Raw genomic sequence first — 18,003 nt, 5'->3', positions numbered from 1 at the left:
ACATAGTATAGTAAGGCATAAAAATGACATAGTATGGTAAGGCATAAAAATGACATAGTATAGTAAGGCATAAAAAGTCATAAAAACGACATAGTATAGTAAGGCATAAAAACGACATAGTATAGTAAGGTAAAAAAAGTGATAAAAACGATATAGTATAGTAAGGCATAAAAACGACATAGTATAGTAAGGTAAAAAAAGTGATAAAAAGTCATAAAAACGACATAGTATAGTAAGGTAAAAAAAGTGATAAAAAGTCATAAAAACGACATAGTATAGTAAGGTAAAAAAAGTGATAAAAAGTCATAAAAACGACATAGTATAGTAAGGTAAAAAAAGTGATAAAAAGTCATAAAAACGACATAGTATAGTAAGGTAAAAAAAGTGATAAAAAGTCATAAAAACGACATAGTATAGTAAGGTAAAAAAAGTGATAAAAAGTCATAAAAACGACATAGTATAGTAAGGTAAAAAAAGTGATAAAAAGTCATAAAAACGACATAGTATAGTAAGGTAAAAAAAGTGATAAAAAGTCATAAAAACGACATAGTATAGTAAGGCATAAAAAATCATAAAAACGACATAGTATAATAAGGCATAAAAATGACATAGTATGGTAAGGCACAAAAACTACATAGTATAATAAGGCATAAAAATGACATAGTATGGTAAGGCATAAAAAGTCATAAAAACGACATAGTATAGTAAGGCATAAAAACGACATAGTATAGTAAGGCACATAAAGTCATAAAAATGACATAGTATAGTAAGGCATAAAAATGACATAGTATGGTAAGGCATAAAAAGTCATAAAAACGACATAGTATAGTAAGGCACAAAAAGTAATAAATGCAACATAGGCATAAAAAGTCATAAAAACGACACAGTATAGTAAGGCATAAAATGTCATAAATATGACATAGTATGGTAAGGCATAAAAATGACATAGTATAGTAAGGCATGAAAAGTCATAAAAACGACATAGTATAGTAAGGCATAACGAGTGATAAAAACGACACAGTATAACAAGGCATAAAAAGTGATAAAAACGACACAGTATAGTAAGGCACAAAAAGTAATAAATGCAACATAGTCATAAAAAGTCACAAAAACGACACAGTATAGTAAGGCATAAAAAGTAATAAATGCAACATAGTCATAAAAAGTCATAAAAACGACACAGTATAGTAAGGCACAAAAAGTCATAAAAACGTCATAGTATAGTAAGGCACAAAAAGTAATAAATGCAACATAGTCATAAAAAGTCATAAAAACGACACATTATAGTAAGGCATAAAAAGTAATAAAAACGTCATAGTATAGTAAGGCACAAAAACGCCATAGTTTAGTAAAGCATAAAAATGACATAGTAGTAAGGCATAAAAAGTCATAAAAACGACATAGTATAGTAAGGCAGAAAAAGTCATAAAAACGTTATTGTATAGTAAGGCATAAAAAGTCATAAAAACGTCATAGTATAGTAAGGTATAAAAATCTCATAGGACAGTAAGGCACAAAAAGTAATAAAAATTATATAGTATAGTAACGCATATAAAGTCATAAAAACGACATAAGATAATAAGGCATAAAAACCTCATAGGACAGTAAGGCACAAAAACGTTATAGTTTAGTAAAGCATAAAAATGACATAGTAGTTAGGCATAAAAAGTCATAAAAACGACATAGTATAGTATGGCATGAAAAGTCATAAAAACGACATAGTATAATAAGGCATAAAAAGTCATAAAAACGTCATAGTATAGTAAGGCATAAAAAGTCATAAAAACGTTATAGTATAGTAAGGCATAAAAAGTCATCAAAATGACATAGTATAGTAAGGCACAAAAAGTCATAAAAACAACATAGGATAATAAGGCATAAAAACGTCATAGGACAGTAATGCACAAAAAGTCATAAAAATGACATACGCATAAAAAGTCATAAAAACGACATAGTATAGTAAGACATAAAAACGACATATTATAGAAGGCACAAAAAGTCATAAAAACAACATAGTTTAGTAAGGCATAAAAAGTCATAAAAACAACATAGTATAGTAAGGCACAAAAAGTCATAAAAACGACACAGTATAGTAAGGCACAAAAAGTCATAAAAACGTCACAGTATAGTAAGGCATAAAAAGTCATAAAAACGTCATAGTATATATAGTAAGGCATAAAAAGTCATAAAAACGTCATAGTATAGTAAGGCACAAAAAGTCATAAAAACGTCATAGTATATATAGTAAGGCATAAAAAGTCATAAAAACGTCATAGTATAGTAAGGCACAAAAAGTCATAAAAACGTCATAGTATATATAGTAAGGCATAAAAAGTCATAAAAACGTCATAGTATAGTAAGGCACAAAAAGTCATAAAAACGTCATAGTATAGTAAGGCATGAAACGTCATAAAAACGAAATAGTATAGTAAGGCACAAAAAGTAATAAAAATGATATAGTATAGTAACGCATATAAAGTCATAAAAACGACAGAGGATAATAAGGCATAAAAACCTCATAGGACAGTAAGGCACAAAAAGTCATAAAAACGTCACAGTATAGTAAGGCATAAAAAGCCAAAAACGACATGATGTAATAAGGCATAAAAACCTCATAGGACAGTAAGGCACAAAAAGTCATAAAAACGTCACAGTATAGTAAGGCATAAAAAGCCAAAAACGACATGATGTAATAAGGCATAAAAACCTCATAGGACAGTAAGGCACAAAAAGTCATAAAAACGTCACAGTATAGTAAGGCATAAAAAGCCAAAAACGACATGATGTAATAAGGCATAAAAACCTCATAGGACAGTAAGGCACAAAAAGTCATAAAAACGTCACAGTATAGTAAGGCATAAAAAGTCATAAAAACAACATAGTATAGTAAGCCATAAAAAGTAATAAAAACGTCATAGTATAGTAAGTTATAAAAAGTAATAAGAATGACATGGTATAGTAAGGCATAAAAAGTCAAAAACGACATGATGTAATAAGGCATAAAACATGGCATGGTGTAGTTAGGCATCAAACGACATGAGAGCGTCGTAGTATAATTAGGCATAAAATGTCATAGAAATACCATAGTACAGTCAGGCATGAAAATTTATAGAAACGACATAGTATAGTAAGGCATAAAAGTTTAAAAACGACATAGTACAGTAAGGAATAAAACATGAAAAACGAAATAGTATAGAAAGGCATAAAATGTCCTAAAAACAACATAGTATCGTAAGGCATGAAAGCAATAAAAGTGACATAGTATAGTAAGCCATAAAAACATTATATCATAGTAAGGAATAAGAAGTAATATAAAAAAAGTCATCAAAAAGTCCCAGAACAGTAAGGCATAAGAAGTCTCAACAAAGTCAGTACAGTAAGCCTTAAAAAAATCATAAAAACGACATATTATAGTAAGTCCTAAAAAGGCATTAAAATGTCATAGAATAGTAAGGAATAAAAAGTCATAGTATACCAAGGCATGAAAACGCCATCATATGGTCAGGCATAAAAACGCCATAGAATAGTAAGGCATAAAATTGTCATAAAAACATCATAGTATAGTAAGGTATAAAAAGTCATAGTATAGTAAGTCTTAAAAAGTCATTAAAATGCAATAGTATAGTAAGGCATTGTTATGTTCAACAATAGACAGTAACAAAACAATTAAACAATCAACATACTCAAAGTAGTAGTGAAAACTTAAGGTTCTTGTTTTATCTAAGAAGCAGGTGTACAAAGTAACCAAGTAACCAAACTGTGGGGGAGGTCTGTACAATATAGTTGTGCCAAACAATTGAAATTAATGTAACAAAACAAGTTGTAACTTATACCCTACACCTGCAACAAAAATCAGAAACAAAAAGCTACATCGTATAGCTAAAAAACACAGAACATACAGCGGGTTGCACCAACCAATAAACCTAGTGTGCAAAAATAGAGAGGGTACAATAAACTTGCCTATGTCCACAAAAACCCTCCCCACACATACCTTTCTTATCACAAAACCTCAATTTCAACTGGCAGGCAGAGACAACAAAATGGGTCTCCCTTAACTGACAAAGGTGTGGATCTTACAGTTGGCTGAAGGAGGATAAGTGACAGAGAAAAATCAGCAGCACAAACCAGGTCACACAGGTGGAAAGCATCAGGCTAATTCTCACCTGAGGAGAAACAAGGAGAGGGGGGGGGTGGGGGGGTGGAAACACAAGAAAACAAAACAGATCTGCCTGGCATGTAACAGCACAAAAAGGCATAGTAACTTCATAGTATAGTAAGGCCTAAAAAGTCAAAGCATGGTATGGCATAAAAACATAAAATTATTTTTCTGAGGTCACTGTGATCTTGACCTTTGACCTTTAACTCTACCAAATTCAAATCAGTTCACCCTCGTTACTTAAGTAAAAGTATGTTATTAAATTTAAAGTAACATTTAACATTTTACTGTTGTAGTAACTTGACACGGAGCTGATGTTTAACTATTTTTATATAAGACTGGATCTTTTTACTTTGCTTATGGAATAATCTGCTGATGATGAATTGATTTGAATGTTTGGTTTGTAATACTTTTAAAAAGACTGTGACTTTCACAATGTTTTGAATGAATGACCTGGTGTCTGTTTACTTGGGGTCTCCCAGAAGAATCCTTGTGGAGAGCCACTTCAAATCTGCTAAATTTAACTCTACAACCGTTTACTATGACAGATTCCATGATGCAAGTGTTTCTGACTGAACCTCATGTTGCTTCAACAGGACGCCACTACTGGTCTGAATGAATAAAGTCTTGGCAGCGCCCTCTGGAGGCTGCAATGTTAATCACACACCACACATTAAAGAGAGTCAGCCAAAAAGCACTCACAGAAGAAGAGTTACAGCAGGTACCACTGGCTTTAATGGATGTTTCCACTGCACACGACAGACAGTGACGGATGGAGATGTTCCACTCGGCTTCCATCACACGTGACTGTGGCGAGCAGCTGCGATGTTTATCATCATTATCACCGTGTGGGCTGATACAGCCCATGATCCGTCAGATGTTTATACATTTCAGAAACACACCGAGTGTCTGCTGAGAAACCAGTGGAGAGCAGGAACGCTGTTTATGACTGTCTCTCTCTCACACACACACACACATGTATGGACATAAACACACACACACACCCAGACAGTCTGTCCGTCCCCTCCAGTTATTTTTAGTCTAAAGTCAACACAGCACTGTGCTTAATGATTCTACTAAATTCCATTAGATTTTCCATACAAGAGGAGTGATGAAACACACAACTAAATCTGTTGAGCTATTAAAATTACACTCGGTGTAATCATTGTAGGATTAATGAACAGAAAAAATATATTTGTTTTTAATTTGATAATAAAACGGAAAAAAAAGAATCCAATCTCACATCTTCATCAGCAGGTGGAGACTGCTCAGATGTGGTTAAAAAGCTCCAGAAAAAGCTAGTAAGTGGACCTTGAGTTACGATTTTCGGCTGGACATCCGTGAATATCCGTGACTGACTGACTGAGAGACAGAGTTGAACAACTGGCTGGCTGGGTGTTGGACTTTTCCCACTGGCAGTTGCTCTTTCAAACTGGTTTGATGCAAACCATTTCTATGACATCATCAGGGGAGCATCAACAGCTGTTCCACAACAGTTTCTATGACATCATCAAGGGGGCCTCAACAGCTGTTCCACAGCAGTTTTCCTCAAATAGTGACCGGGGCCTTTATTTGCCTCAACTGCTGAAAGCAACAGGTCTGTGTCTGATGTTTTCCCAAAATCACACCAGTGTCGGACATTGATGCTTGATCTGAACACAAGGTGGCGCTCTCAGTCTCTGGTCATGAGCTCTGTGTAGCTGAAAGCAAGAAGATTGTGGAGTTGATGTGAGAAGCTCTGACACCTGTAAAATGCAGAATGTGATTGGAGGTTTTCTGAGCACCACGAGGACGAGAGCAGGAAACGCTGGAGGAAGTTGTTAGGAAGCCGTCTGTGATGTTTTGTTGAGTCTGTTGGCTGTTGCCATGCAACATGGACTTAGGGCTGTTTCAACTTGTTTCTCAAAGTGTTATATAAATAAACATGTTATTATAATAAAGATGTTATTTTCCTGCCTGCTGCCCCTCCCTCACACTTTGTTTTTCATCCCTTTTTCATCGTCCTCAAACTTATACTTTCGTTTTCTTCTTCGCTTTCCTTCCTGTTTTTCTCTTTCAGTAACTCCCTCCTCTTCCTCCTCTTAATTAGATGTAATTTCACCTGGAGTTCCCTCCTCTTTCCTCTCCTTCACTGTCTCCTCTCCTCTCCTCTCCTCTCCTCTCCTCTCCTCTCCTCTCTTCTGCTCTCCTCTCCAGCTGATCTTCCAAACTTGGTCATGTTCTTCGTTCAGCAGCCAAACACTCTTGAGGTTTAAACAACATCCATCACACACACACACACACACACACACACACACATACACACACACACACTGATTCGGCTCTGCTCTTTACTCTGTTTCTATTTTAGCTCGACCCTCTCAGACGGCAGTCATGGCTCGCTGCAGGAGTTACTTGCGAGGACTGGCAATCTGTGTCACAGTGTTGCAACTGGTAAGCTAACTGCTAACGGCTTAATGCTGCTAACTGCTAACTGCTAACAGCTTGTTTGTGTTTGGTTGTGATGGATGTGATGATGAGCAACTGGAATCTTTAGCAGCAGGGAAGTGACATTTATCGATTGGGGAAAAACGAAGAAAAGTAAAACTGTAAAAATTCATTTTAACATTTGATGATAATTTTCAAACTTATTGATCAATAGTTTTTAAATCAGATAAGAATCTAATTTAATTAATCACTTTATAAATTGAGATTGAAATGAAAACCTTCACCTTGTGTGACAGTTGAGAAAACAAACATTTAGTAGCTGTTCTGAAGCTTTCAATCACAATACATGATCTTCATGAGCAGACAGAGTTTACCCAGGTTTCCTTATTGAAGTAAGACAAATGTATTATTTATTATTTACACATTTTTTCTGATCACTCGTCCAGCAGACAATTAATGTTGAAGTATAAATTCATTTCTAAGGCTTGTAAAAATTAATAAATTATAATTGTTATAATTGGTATGAAGTTTGGTATGAAAGACTTTATTATAATTAAAGTTTTTAATATTTTTATATCCTCTTATTGTACTTTTTATTTATTTTATTATCTTATTATTATCTTTATTATTTATTATCTTTTTTACTCTACTACATTTATTTGACAGCTAGAGTTTCTAGTTACTTACTACACTACACTACTACAGTATAATATTTACATACAAAACATAATGATTAGTTTATAAAATATGTTAAAATGCTGATCACTCTTTATTATTACTCAGCGTATCACGATGCACAGGTGCAGTTATGTGATTTGTTTCCATTTCTCATTCATTTCCTCTCCTCACTTCCTCCCTTCAGTCCTTTCCTTGCTTCGTCTTCTCGTAATCTCCTCATCTTTCCTCTCCTCGTACCTTTACTTTTCATTCCTCTTCATATTTCCAAATATATAAAGATAAATACAAAGAAAACACGTAACAAATGCAAAAAAAACTGAAATATATAATATCAGTGTCTTTAATAACCACCTTCAGGTTCATGTTATATAATAAATTATCATCATTATCATCATAAATATGTGTAAAACATCTTTGTATTGCTAATATTTCCTCTCCTAAAGCTCAAACTGAAAACATTTCCTGTTTCCTGTTTTGGCTGCTGTGTTGTTATTGTTTACACTGTATCAGCTGATTAAAGTCATTAGTGTGCCTGTTTTAGATGAAGCATGACCTGAGAGTTTCGCTTCTTTGTTGTTGTTGTTGTTGTTGTTTAGAGCAGCCACTGTGGAAATACCTTTTATTGACATTCAGTGTTGGTATCCTTCAGTTTTATGAGTTGTTGGAACATTTTTGTGCATTTTATTTACACATATAAGTAGTTTGTTTTGTTTTATTTCATTTTATACTTTCTTTCTTCTTTTACTTTTTTCAAATGTTTGTATTGTTTGTGTAGCCGAGCAGCGGGAAAAGGCCTCAGTGTGAGAAACTTCAGTGTTTTTCTGCTGGAGTGTTTGTGAACGGTTAAACTCTGACGTCTGGGACTCAGGCCGTCACAGTTCCCAGCTGATGGGATACTGATGAGCGTCTCTCTGGGGAGGCAGAGCAGTTTGAGAGGAATGCTGCTGTTAAAGACGAAGCCCAACAAACACTCAGTCACTCTCATCTGCAGCAGTTTAACGCGGTTTCACTTTTCTTTGAACGTTTCCCCTCATTATCTCTGCAGGTGTCTGGTGTGGTGATGATCGGCGTCGGATTTTCCTCCATCGACGGAAACATACCGGTTGCTGAGGTAACGCTGCTCCCTGCTGGTCAGTTTGAATTTAAAGAGAGGCCTGATGTGTCCGAGGGATTTTACTGGAGAAGGAATTCAACAAATAAGTGATAAATGACAAAAGTAAAGGATTCAAATCAAATTCAATATGCACATTAAAAATTACACAAATAGATATAATAGAATTTGATATCGCTCCATAAATTAAATTAAAAAAAAAAAAACTATATAAATAAATAATTCATTATCTTTCCATAAATTAAATTAAATTAAATTAAATTAAATATATAAACCATTTCATAAATAAAACATTTAATATCTCTCTGTACGTTAAATCAAATAGACAATGGAATAAGGAATTAAATATTATAGATATACATTCATTATATTTGGTGCCGTGTGACATTTAATCATATAAAATCAGAAACATTAAAATATTTCTTCTGTAAGTGAATGTGAAGGGGTGTGTTTCTCTCTCTCTCTCTCTCTCTCTCTCTCTCTCTCTCTCGCTCCCAGTTGTTTGACCAGTTGTCCAGTAGCGATGGTTTACTGGTCCTGCAGGTGTTTGGTCCAATCACTGTGGTTTTGTCTGTTCTGGGGATCACTGCTGCATCTTTGGACCTCAAACCTCTGCTGCTGGTGGTGAGACAATCACACACACACACACACACACACACACACACACACACACACACGGTTGCTAACCTGTGATTGTCTCCTCCAGTTTTCTGCTCTGGTCTTCATCGAGTTTGTGGCTCTGATGGTCGTTGCGTCGCCGCTGGTTCAGGTTCAGACTCAGGTAACTCCTCTCCTCTCTGCCACTGCCCCCTAGTGGCTGCAGTGTTCATCACAGCCTCCAGCATCCTCATGAGCAGCAGGTAGACTGTTGGCATGTAACTCAGAGCCTCATTCATATTTGTATTTTATTTCAATGAGTGAAGGAAGCTCCACAATGATGATAGAGAAATGCCTTTATCATCTAAAGTCTTTTATCTATTTTATGTTTAATCTATTATCAATCCAGTAATTTAATGTAATGTATAACTTCTATTTTGTATGGTATGATCTAGGTTTGAGTGACCTTACAAAATAAAACTGTTCTCTGTCACTGTTTGATTGTGTTGTGTTGTGTTGTGTTGTGTTGTGTTGTGTTGTGTTGTGTTGTGTTGTGTTGTGTTGTGTTGTGTTGTGTAGATGGACGGTGAAGTGGACGAGGTGTTTCTGAACGTGACCCCCCTCTACAGAACAGATCCTTACATCCAGACTGAACTAAACAAACTCCAGGCCTCAGTAAGACACGTGAAGAAGAAACTCATAAATCGTAGCAACGAATCTGATTCAGTCCAGAAGGAATTGATCTTTCTAAATGTGCTGAGTCAGATTTGACGTAGACTGAAGATAACCTCGCTCCGTCTGTTCCCCAGTACTCTTGTTGTGGTTTGAGGAACTTTGAAGACTGGCAGGATCAACTTCCTGACTCCTGCTTCTGCACGCCTCCCACCTCCGACCTGGAAAAGAGGTAAGACAGCAAAACATGAAAAATGCTGAAAGCTTGTAAGCCCCTCGAACAATGTCGGGATTTTTATAAAAGTTCTTGAAGAAATGCTCGGGGGTCCAGAAGACTTCCTGGATTTCTGCAAGAGTCTTGAAGAGCGTTGGAGCTTCTACAAGAAATTTTCATATTAGGCTCTAGAAGAATGTCAGGATTTCTAGAAAAATGTGAGTTTTCTCCTAAAGCTTTGGAGATTCTTGTGAAATGTATTGATTTGTAGAACAACAGAGCATCTCAAGGAGCTTTTGAGCTTTTAGAGATTTTTAGAACAACTTCTGAGGATGTTGATGAGCTGTTAAGGTTCTTGAAGAATTCTTGGATTTCTAGATTTGGTTTTGAGATCATCAGCCTTACGAGAGTTTCCATTTTTTAAGACTTCATAATTTTTAGCTGAGGTTTGAGTTTCTAGAGGAGTTTTTCATTGATGACTAGGAAAAATTCCAAAGCTTGGAAAGTGAGTAATTTTCTAGAAAAGGTTTTCAGAAGAATTTCCCGCTTCCTCGAGAAATTTGAAAAAGTATCAAACTTTTGAGCTTCTAGGAAACAGATATAATAGAGCAGTTCATTTCTCAGCCTTTGAGCTCATACAAAACATTTCTTATTTCATGAATGGTTTTTGAGTTTCTAGAAGCGTTTCTTAAAGATCTTTTAAGCTTCTCGACAAATTCTGAATTTCAAAAACAGCTTTTGATGTTCTTAAAGATCTTTGGAGCTTCTCAAAGAATGTTTGACTTTCTTTTAGAGGAATTTGAGTTCTGTCCTACAGTGTTTGAATTACAAGAAGAATTTCTCAATTTCTTTTGTTTTTGAGTTTCTCGTAGGGCCTGTGAGATTCTAAAGGGATTTCTGGATTTGTAGAAATTCAAGATTTTTTGAGTTTTGAACTTCTAGAGGGGTTTGCAAGACTTTAGAAGAATTCAAGACTTTATTATGTTTCTTTTTTGGTCATTTTGTTGAGGTGGTCGGACATAGACAATCTTAATCTTCTGCACCAGATGTTTTTGAGGCTCTGGTCTCAGTTTCTTCCAGAGATGCTGCTCATGTTTTCTTCTTCTCTTTGTCTCACAGCTCTCGACCCAGTAACTCCAGCTCAGAGGGGCCCTGTGTGATGGTAGACAGCGACCATTACCTTCCAACCCGACAGGTCACAGATAAATTATGGGTTCACTCGGAGGTAACTACTCGGTCTCATCACCCACTTATTTCTTCTTTTTCACTTCTTTTTCAGCTACTCCTTCCCTTCTTGGTTTCCACCATTATTTCTTTTCTTTCCCCAAGTTTTTCTTATCGTTGAATATTGACCTTTGACCTCTGTGTGTGGCAGCCCTGTGGGCCCATCCTGAAGAACTACCTAAGCTTCCCCATCAAACTCAGGATAGGAATCATTTCAGCTGTTGCCACCATTATGGTAAACAAAAGTGTTTTTCTTATAAATGTATCTCGTCTTTCTCTGTCATCTGTTATTTTAAAACTTCATCTACATTTTTGTAACTTCACTGCAGACTTTATGTTGATTTAAACATTGAAATGTGCAATTGATGGTGGACAATAGTAATGTTAACTTACGGAAACAGACTAATGACCAGAGGCAACAGGCAGATACAGAAATATTTCTATGTGAGTTCTTAGAAGAGTTGATGAATGAAAATAGGATTTTCTGTAAGAGCTTGACAAGTTTGTGTGATTCTAAAACAACCTGAGTTTCAAGCGGGGATTGAGTTGCTGATGTGTTATAATTTGCTATGAAGGTTTATGAGTCGGAAGAGTTTGTAAGGAACTATTAAAGTCTGCATCTTCCTAAATATGTTTCTAGAAAAGTTTCTGAATTTGTGGAAGCATTACAAGTTTCTAAAAATGTTTGAATGTCTGGACGTTGTATCAGTTTCTACAACAGCTTACCTGTTTCTAGATAGCTTTCTACCACAGTTTAGACTTTTCTGAAAGGTGTTATGAGTATCTCCAATAGGTTATACTGTATGTTTCTGGAACCATTACCAGAGTCCATGAGTCTCTAGAAGTCTTCAGGAGTTTCTGGATACGTTATGTGTTTCTAGAAAAGCTTAAGTTTCAGAGATGCTACAAGTTTCAAGGAGTTTATGGATTTCCAGAAGTGATGAGTTTCTAGAAATGGAGCTTATGGAAGAGTTTTCTAGATTCTAGATACAGTATGTTTGTGTAACAGTGGGAAGGAATTTAAGTGTTTTTCAGGATGGTTTATGAATTTCTGGAACACTTAAGATGATATGAACAATTTGTTGGTGGAAGAGTTTTTGTGATTCTGTAAAAAAAGAAAGTATATGTTTCCGGAGGTCTTACAAGTTTTAAGGTGAGTTTATGAGTTTATGGAGGAGTTTATACATTTACACATTTTTGGAAGTTTGCAAGACAATTCGAAGACAATTGAGTTTGCAAACATGATTAGATTTCAAGTCAAAAGATCCTAGTTGAGTTTAAGATTCTAGATTTCACCTACATTAAAGAAGGAGCTGAAAGTGTATTTCACAAAAACAAGCAGTAATACATTATACTGTACATACTGTCACCAATGCAATAATACACTATGTTTGCTGCAGATGGCGGCCATTGCTCTGTGTCTGGCTTTGGGTCTGGAGGAATATTGGAAGAAGCCACCGGTAGAAACCACAGTTGATGACTTCAACAGAGTGAAATATGAACCCAAGCCCACCCTCACCTGACCTCTGACATCTGACCCGTCACCCAAAACTGAGGCATCGATACATACATGCTGGTGGTGGTCGAAGACTTCAATAAAAACCGTGTCATCCAGGTTTTATGGGAATCTGAAAAAGTTTTCAAAACAGTGTATTTATATTTGACTTGATCTGTGATGATTGAATGTAATCACAGGAAATTTCTAAAGATGGTTCCAACTCTAATACACACAACATCAAGTTAAAGAAAAGAGTATTCCAACTCACTCCTGGGCTTTCTGTCGTCATAATAGCATCACAGTCTGAGGTGGGCAAGAACACAATGGGGCACCTTTGAGTATGAAGCCTTTTCACCAGCAGTTTTTAGGGGAAATCTGACATTTGAGATGATGAGCCAATCAGATCTTGAGGCCCCAAAATTTGCCTTTCCATTATTTCTCTTCAGGACAAGATATTTTAAACTAGGGATGAGTCAAAAAACACAGTGAACTCCAGAGTCAAGACGAGCTCAGACACTTCTTATCTCTGCTTTTGAACAGATGTTTGAAAACTTCATCCAGAGCTACGACTCCTCTGAGAGAACCCTTTATTCTAAACTAATAACAAGTAGAACTAGAGTGGCTGCTGGTTGTGATGAAATGTTTGACTCTTGTCTTTGGTGCTTTACCGATAAAGTTTTCTCCTGTTTACTTAAAAGCTTGCACCAGTAACGTTTGTGTGGTCTTTAACTGTCGTTCCCTCCTGCAGCCACAAGGTGGCAGCAACGCGGTGAACACGCTGTGCAGCGGGTCACTGTTTGGGCTGTTTCTGGTTAAAGTGAGGAGGGTCTCTGCACAGCTTCAATCACTGAAAGCTTCAGCGCTGAAACTCTAGATGTTCTGCAGGGAAACTCTCTTCATGTACAGCATTTACTACTACACACTCAGCGAGCACTTTATTAGGAACACCGCACTGATCCTGTAGGGCCTTCCTCTGCGTGGCATGGGTGTTTATTTTTCAGGCAAAATGTTCTGTAAGTAAAAGTATTTGTTGTGCAGTAAAATGATGCCAACAAATCCTATTAAAAGTCTGTGTGTGACTATGTGTATAAATCCTGATATATCTATTAAAACACATCAGTGAGACACGCTGCTGCACATGTTCCTTCATTATGAAAAATGTGAGTTCTGTTTATTTATAAACAGCTCCACAGACTCCTGTCACAGTTCCTGGAGGGGACTTCCTGTGGGGCAGATGCCACTGAGTATGCTCAGGAAAATCACTGGTACTGTGAACAATCACTTTTTCCTCTCTGCCTGTCAAACTGTATGAAATAAGCATCAGAAAACAAAGTGATCTGTGTGTCCTGGGGCCGAGAAGCCAGGGAGGGAGGGGTGAGACATGTTATTCATCCTGGTCCCTCCCACCTCCCAGCCCCCGCACTATCGGCTCCAAATCCCCTCATTCATGGCCCCATTTTCAGGGTTGTCCTCAGTTACCCCCTCTGAATACCCCGTCCTATACTTGTGCGTCAGACATACAGCACTTTGTTTGGTCCACTGGTTCCCAAACTAAGTGTCACAAGATTAATTTGAGGGATTGTGAGATGATGGAAGAGAGAGGAAACAGAAACAAACTTCTGATACACATCTGTTTTATCTGTTTTCCTTTTTTTTTTTATTTTTGACATTTATTTAATCTTCGCTTTGTTTTGTTTCTTCTGTGATCAAATTTTCATAATCATTTTGCCCCCAGTTCTGGAGGTTGGATCAGAAACATCTGTAATGTTAAACATGGATTCTTTTAACATAACATACAAACATGCTGCTCTTCTTTATGCGTGTACATGGCATTCATCAGCTGCCTGACAAAGGGCTTTTATTTACCCCTCTAATACCAGAGAGGAGGAAGTGGAGGTTGCTGGTTCCCAAACAAGGGGTCGGGCTCCTTCAGAGGGTCACCAGATAAACCTAAGGGGTCATGAAATTATTATTATAGAGTGGAAAAAATAGGAAGACAAATGTCTGATACACTAATCATGTTTTCAATAGTTGTTTATTTTCCCTAATCTTAGTTTTGTTTTGTGAGATATCGGATAGTTTTATCTTTTTGGTCAGAAATTGTTCCAGACTGTATTTTAATGGCACAAAGGTGTAAATGCAATATGAATGAAAATTCATGATCAATTTTTATATTTTTTTTTATTTATGTCTGTCTGACATAAACAGCAATGATTTCATTATGTAATGAACCTGCCTTTACTCTAGAGGGTGTGGGGGTCCCTAACTGATATTGAATGAGTTGAGGGGGGGCAGATAATGACTGTGACATTCAGAATATGCTCATGATTGTTGTGGGTCTTTTTCCCTCTCAGTTCAAATGAGAGGAAGTTACGATTTTACCCAGGAGTCTGTTTCGGTTGATGGGGCAACAGTTTGGGGAAAGCCCTTTCCTGTTTAAACACTGCAGTGTCACGGAGCATGAAGTCGGCTCCAAAACAAAATGGTGGCACCATTCATCTTGTATTCAGTTAATAATGTTAGTATGACGTTAATAAGCAGCTCAGTTTCTAATGAAACATTAAGCAAAAGCTTGTCAGTCAACTGCAATTACAAATGTTAATAAACCAGTAACAAATGTTCTACAACTTGTTCTACAAATGTAACTACAAGAGTGTAAGCTGAGCAGGATGTGTGAAGGGAAATATGTTTCAAGACATGAGAACTTGGAGAATACGACGTGAGAACGTGGAGAATAAGACGTAAGAACTTGGAGAATACGATGTGAGAACTTGAAGAATATGATGTGAGAACTTGGAGAATACGACGTAAGAACATGGAGAATACGACGTAAGAACTTGGAGAATACGATGTAAGAACTTGGAGAATACGACATAAGAACTTGGAGAATACAATGTAAGAACTTGGAGAATACGACGTAAGAACTTGGAGAATACGATGTGAGAACTTGAAGAATATGATGTGAGAACTTGGAGAATATGAGAACTTGGAGAATACGATGTAAGAACTTGGAGAATACGACGTAAGAACTTGGAGAATACGACATAAGAACTTGGAGAATACAATGTAAGAACTTGGAGAATACAACGTAAGAACTTGGAGAATACGACGTAAGAACTTGGAGAATACGATGTAAGAACTTGGAGAATACGACGTAAGAACTTGGAGAATACGACGTAAGAACTTGGAGAATACGACGTAAGAACTTGGAGAATACGATGTGAGAACGTGGAGAATATGGGGCGAGAACCACAGCTCTGTCATTACATCCTGTGGAGTGGGTCAGTGGGAGTTCACAGATATTCTCTCTTGCAACACTTCTCTTCTTCTTGTTCATGAATATTACAAAACCTTTTCTGCTTCATCACTTGCACAGCTGCGGGTTTTACAACACATTTATGTACAAGAAGAAGAAGAAGTGAGGTGACGGAGCACATCAGTGAACGAGATACTGAAATGCTAATTTTGAGGCAACCTTTCTTATCAGCACGGATACAGTATCTCCACAGTAAGTAAGAGAGCGAGAAGATGAAACCGCCCTTGACTGAAATAAAAACCCACCTGCAACCAGCAGCTGAGCACAAGGAATGAAAACAGAGATACAGTCTCAAAGCTGAAAAGTTGTCCAGAGATGTCATCATACAGTCATCCAGTTCATCCAGATCATCTCAAATGATCTCAAATGATCTCAGCTAAAAGCCATCCAACCTAGAATCTGTAGAGTCTCCACTTTGCATTTCATATTCTTGTGAGATCGTACGTGACTCATAGGCGGAGTTAGAAGGTTTTTAAGCAGGCCTCGCAAACATGGTTAAAGTAGAGTTACAGACAACACTTTGCATTTCAGGTATTTATCATACATTTATCTACTAATTTACTCACATGTTTCACTATTTTTATGAACCTAATAACTTTGGTAAACCAATTTCAAGCACCAAAACGATTCATCCACATCAGTAAAGGTGAGTTTTCACGAGAGATTTGAAGAATTAAAAAAAACACTGGGCTTCAATTTTTCAGCATTTTGGACAAATGATCTCTTTGCACAGTATAAAGAGGGTCAAAAAGGGGCATCATTATAGAAAGAGCTGAGATTGTTCTGAAAATTGTGACATAAATCACTTTGGTATTATCTTATATGTATAAATATCTTAAGAAATAATGTAGAAATTGATAAAATACCCTGAGACCTCTGAGGGTTAACAACATTTCGATTGAGATATTCTTCTACTGGAGTTAATGAACCCATCACGAGTCACAGTCTGCTGTAAATATTCGTCATTAAAAGACACTTCACGGTGTCATGGAGCATGGATCTCAAACATCCTCAACTGAAGCTGGGCGGATTATAAAATCCCAACTAAAGCCTGGATGGTGTCTGATGTCTTCTGTCATGTCACTGTGACAAGTTTGGAAAAACAGTGTTTGCAGTGGTGGAGGGTGGGGGGGTGGGGGGTGGGGGGTGGGTGAAGATTTCATAAGCAACAGGCTGAAACAGGACGTTGGCATCCTGCAGGAAATTCCACCCTAAAACATAATATTCAATAACGATCTTGCAATCCTGGAAATGATAACACAAGACCCGAGGGAGTTTGGAGACTGTGTACAATTATTGAATGAGCACGTGTGTGTGAGAGGACTGAGGTGATTACTGAAGACGCTGTCTCTGCGTCCACGCCGAGAGTAGAAGTTGAGCTGTTGGTTTCAGAAGTACATTCCAAACTAGATCCAGAGTTTTCTTATGCACATGAATGTTGTCAGTCGCTGGCCCCTGCCTCCAGAGGAAATCCTACATCCTGTGAAGGAATGAATCCTGGACCAAGAGTCACACGGCAACAGAGTGGCACGAACACATGGAGCCCAACTCACACCCTTCATTTGAGACTATAAGCCATTCAGAATGGAAACAGTGTAGAAAAATAAATTTTACATTAAAGAAATATTTTTTTTTAAAGCTCTAAATCATGTTGTTTTTCTTATTTCTTATATTTATGTGGCTGTTTACTTCTTGTGAGTGCTGGAAAGTGACAAAGTAAATGTACTCATGTACTTTACTTAAAGCTCCTCCAGTGTAAAGGTCTGTGTCCATGTGTAGTGTGATTATAGATCAGCTCTAGCTTCTATATTAATACTGTGAAAGTATCAAAGCCTCAGTCCACAGAGAAATGCACACAGCCTGTATTCAGAAACTGAGCCTTAAAACCAGCCGTCAGGACTTCTGGAACTTTGTGATGTCACAACAAAGCAGTCACCAAGCCCCGCCCACCTGGACCCACCATCCAAACCTTGCAGGATTTGGTTTCTCTGAGTGTTTTTACCTGAAATCTGCTATATTTTTATGGGCTCACTCAGAAAACAGTCAGCCAATCAGAAGAGAGGCTCAGAGCCTCCTCTCTTCTGATTGGCTCACAGACCTGTTGTTACTA

The 18,003-nt window shown here is 36.9% G+C and overlaps 1 protein-coding gene across 1 annotated transcript; it reads left to right on the top strand.

Moving 5' to 3' along the window:
• The first annotated feature begins 6,506 nt into the window (after nucleotides 1-6,506).
• On the top strand, nucleotides 6,507-13,693 carry LOC111224916 (CD63 antigen-like). The gene is made up of 9 exons (XM_022749614.1): nucleotides 6,507-6,589; nucleotides 8,307-8,372; nucleotides 8,871-8,996; nucleotides 9,079-9,153; nucleotides 9,549-9,644; nucleotides 9,779-9,873; nucleotides 10,975-11,080; nucleotides 11,231-11,314; nucleotides 12,480-13,693. Exons 1-9 carry the CDS (start codon nucleotides 6,530-6,532, stop codon nucleotides 12,600-12,602), a joined length of 831 nt encoding a protein of 276 aa, XP_022605335.1. The 5' UTR covers nucleotides 6,507-6,529; the 3' UTR covers nucleotides 12,603-13,693.
• Nucleotides 13,694-18,003: the final 4,310 nt, after the last annotated feature.

Source organism: Seriola dumerili, unplaced genomic scaffold, assembly GCF_002260705.1.
Source record: "Seriola dumerili isolate Sdu_G_001 unplaced genomic scaffold, Sdu_1.0 BDQW01000138.1, whole genome shotgun sequence".
In the NCBI taxonomy this organism is placed as follows: domain Eukaryota; kingdom Metazoa; phylum Chordata; class Actinopteri; order Carangiformes; family Carangidae; genus Seriola; species Seriola dumerili.
This window is presented reverse-complemented; position numbering and strand designations above follow the sequence as displayed.

Bases quoted from the DNA above. Each gene is read 5' to 3' on its own strand.
- LOC111224916 (XM_022749614.1), top strand. From the start codon at position 6,530: ATGGCTCGCTGCAGGAGTTACTTGCGAGGACTGGCAATCTGTGTCACA. The intron at 8,373-8,870 runs GTAACGCTGCTC...TCTCGCTCCCAG, and splicing joins GAAACATACCGGTTGCTGAG to TTGTTTGACCAGTTGTCCAG. The intron at 9,154-9,548 runs GTAACTCCTCTC...TGTGTTGTGTAG, and splicing joins TGGTTCAGGTTCAGACTCAG to ATGGACGGTGAAGTGGACGA.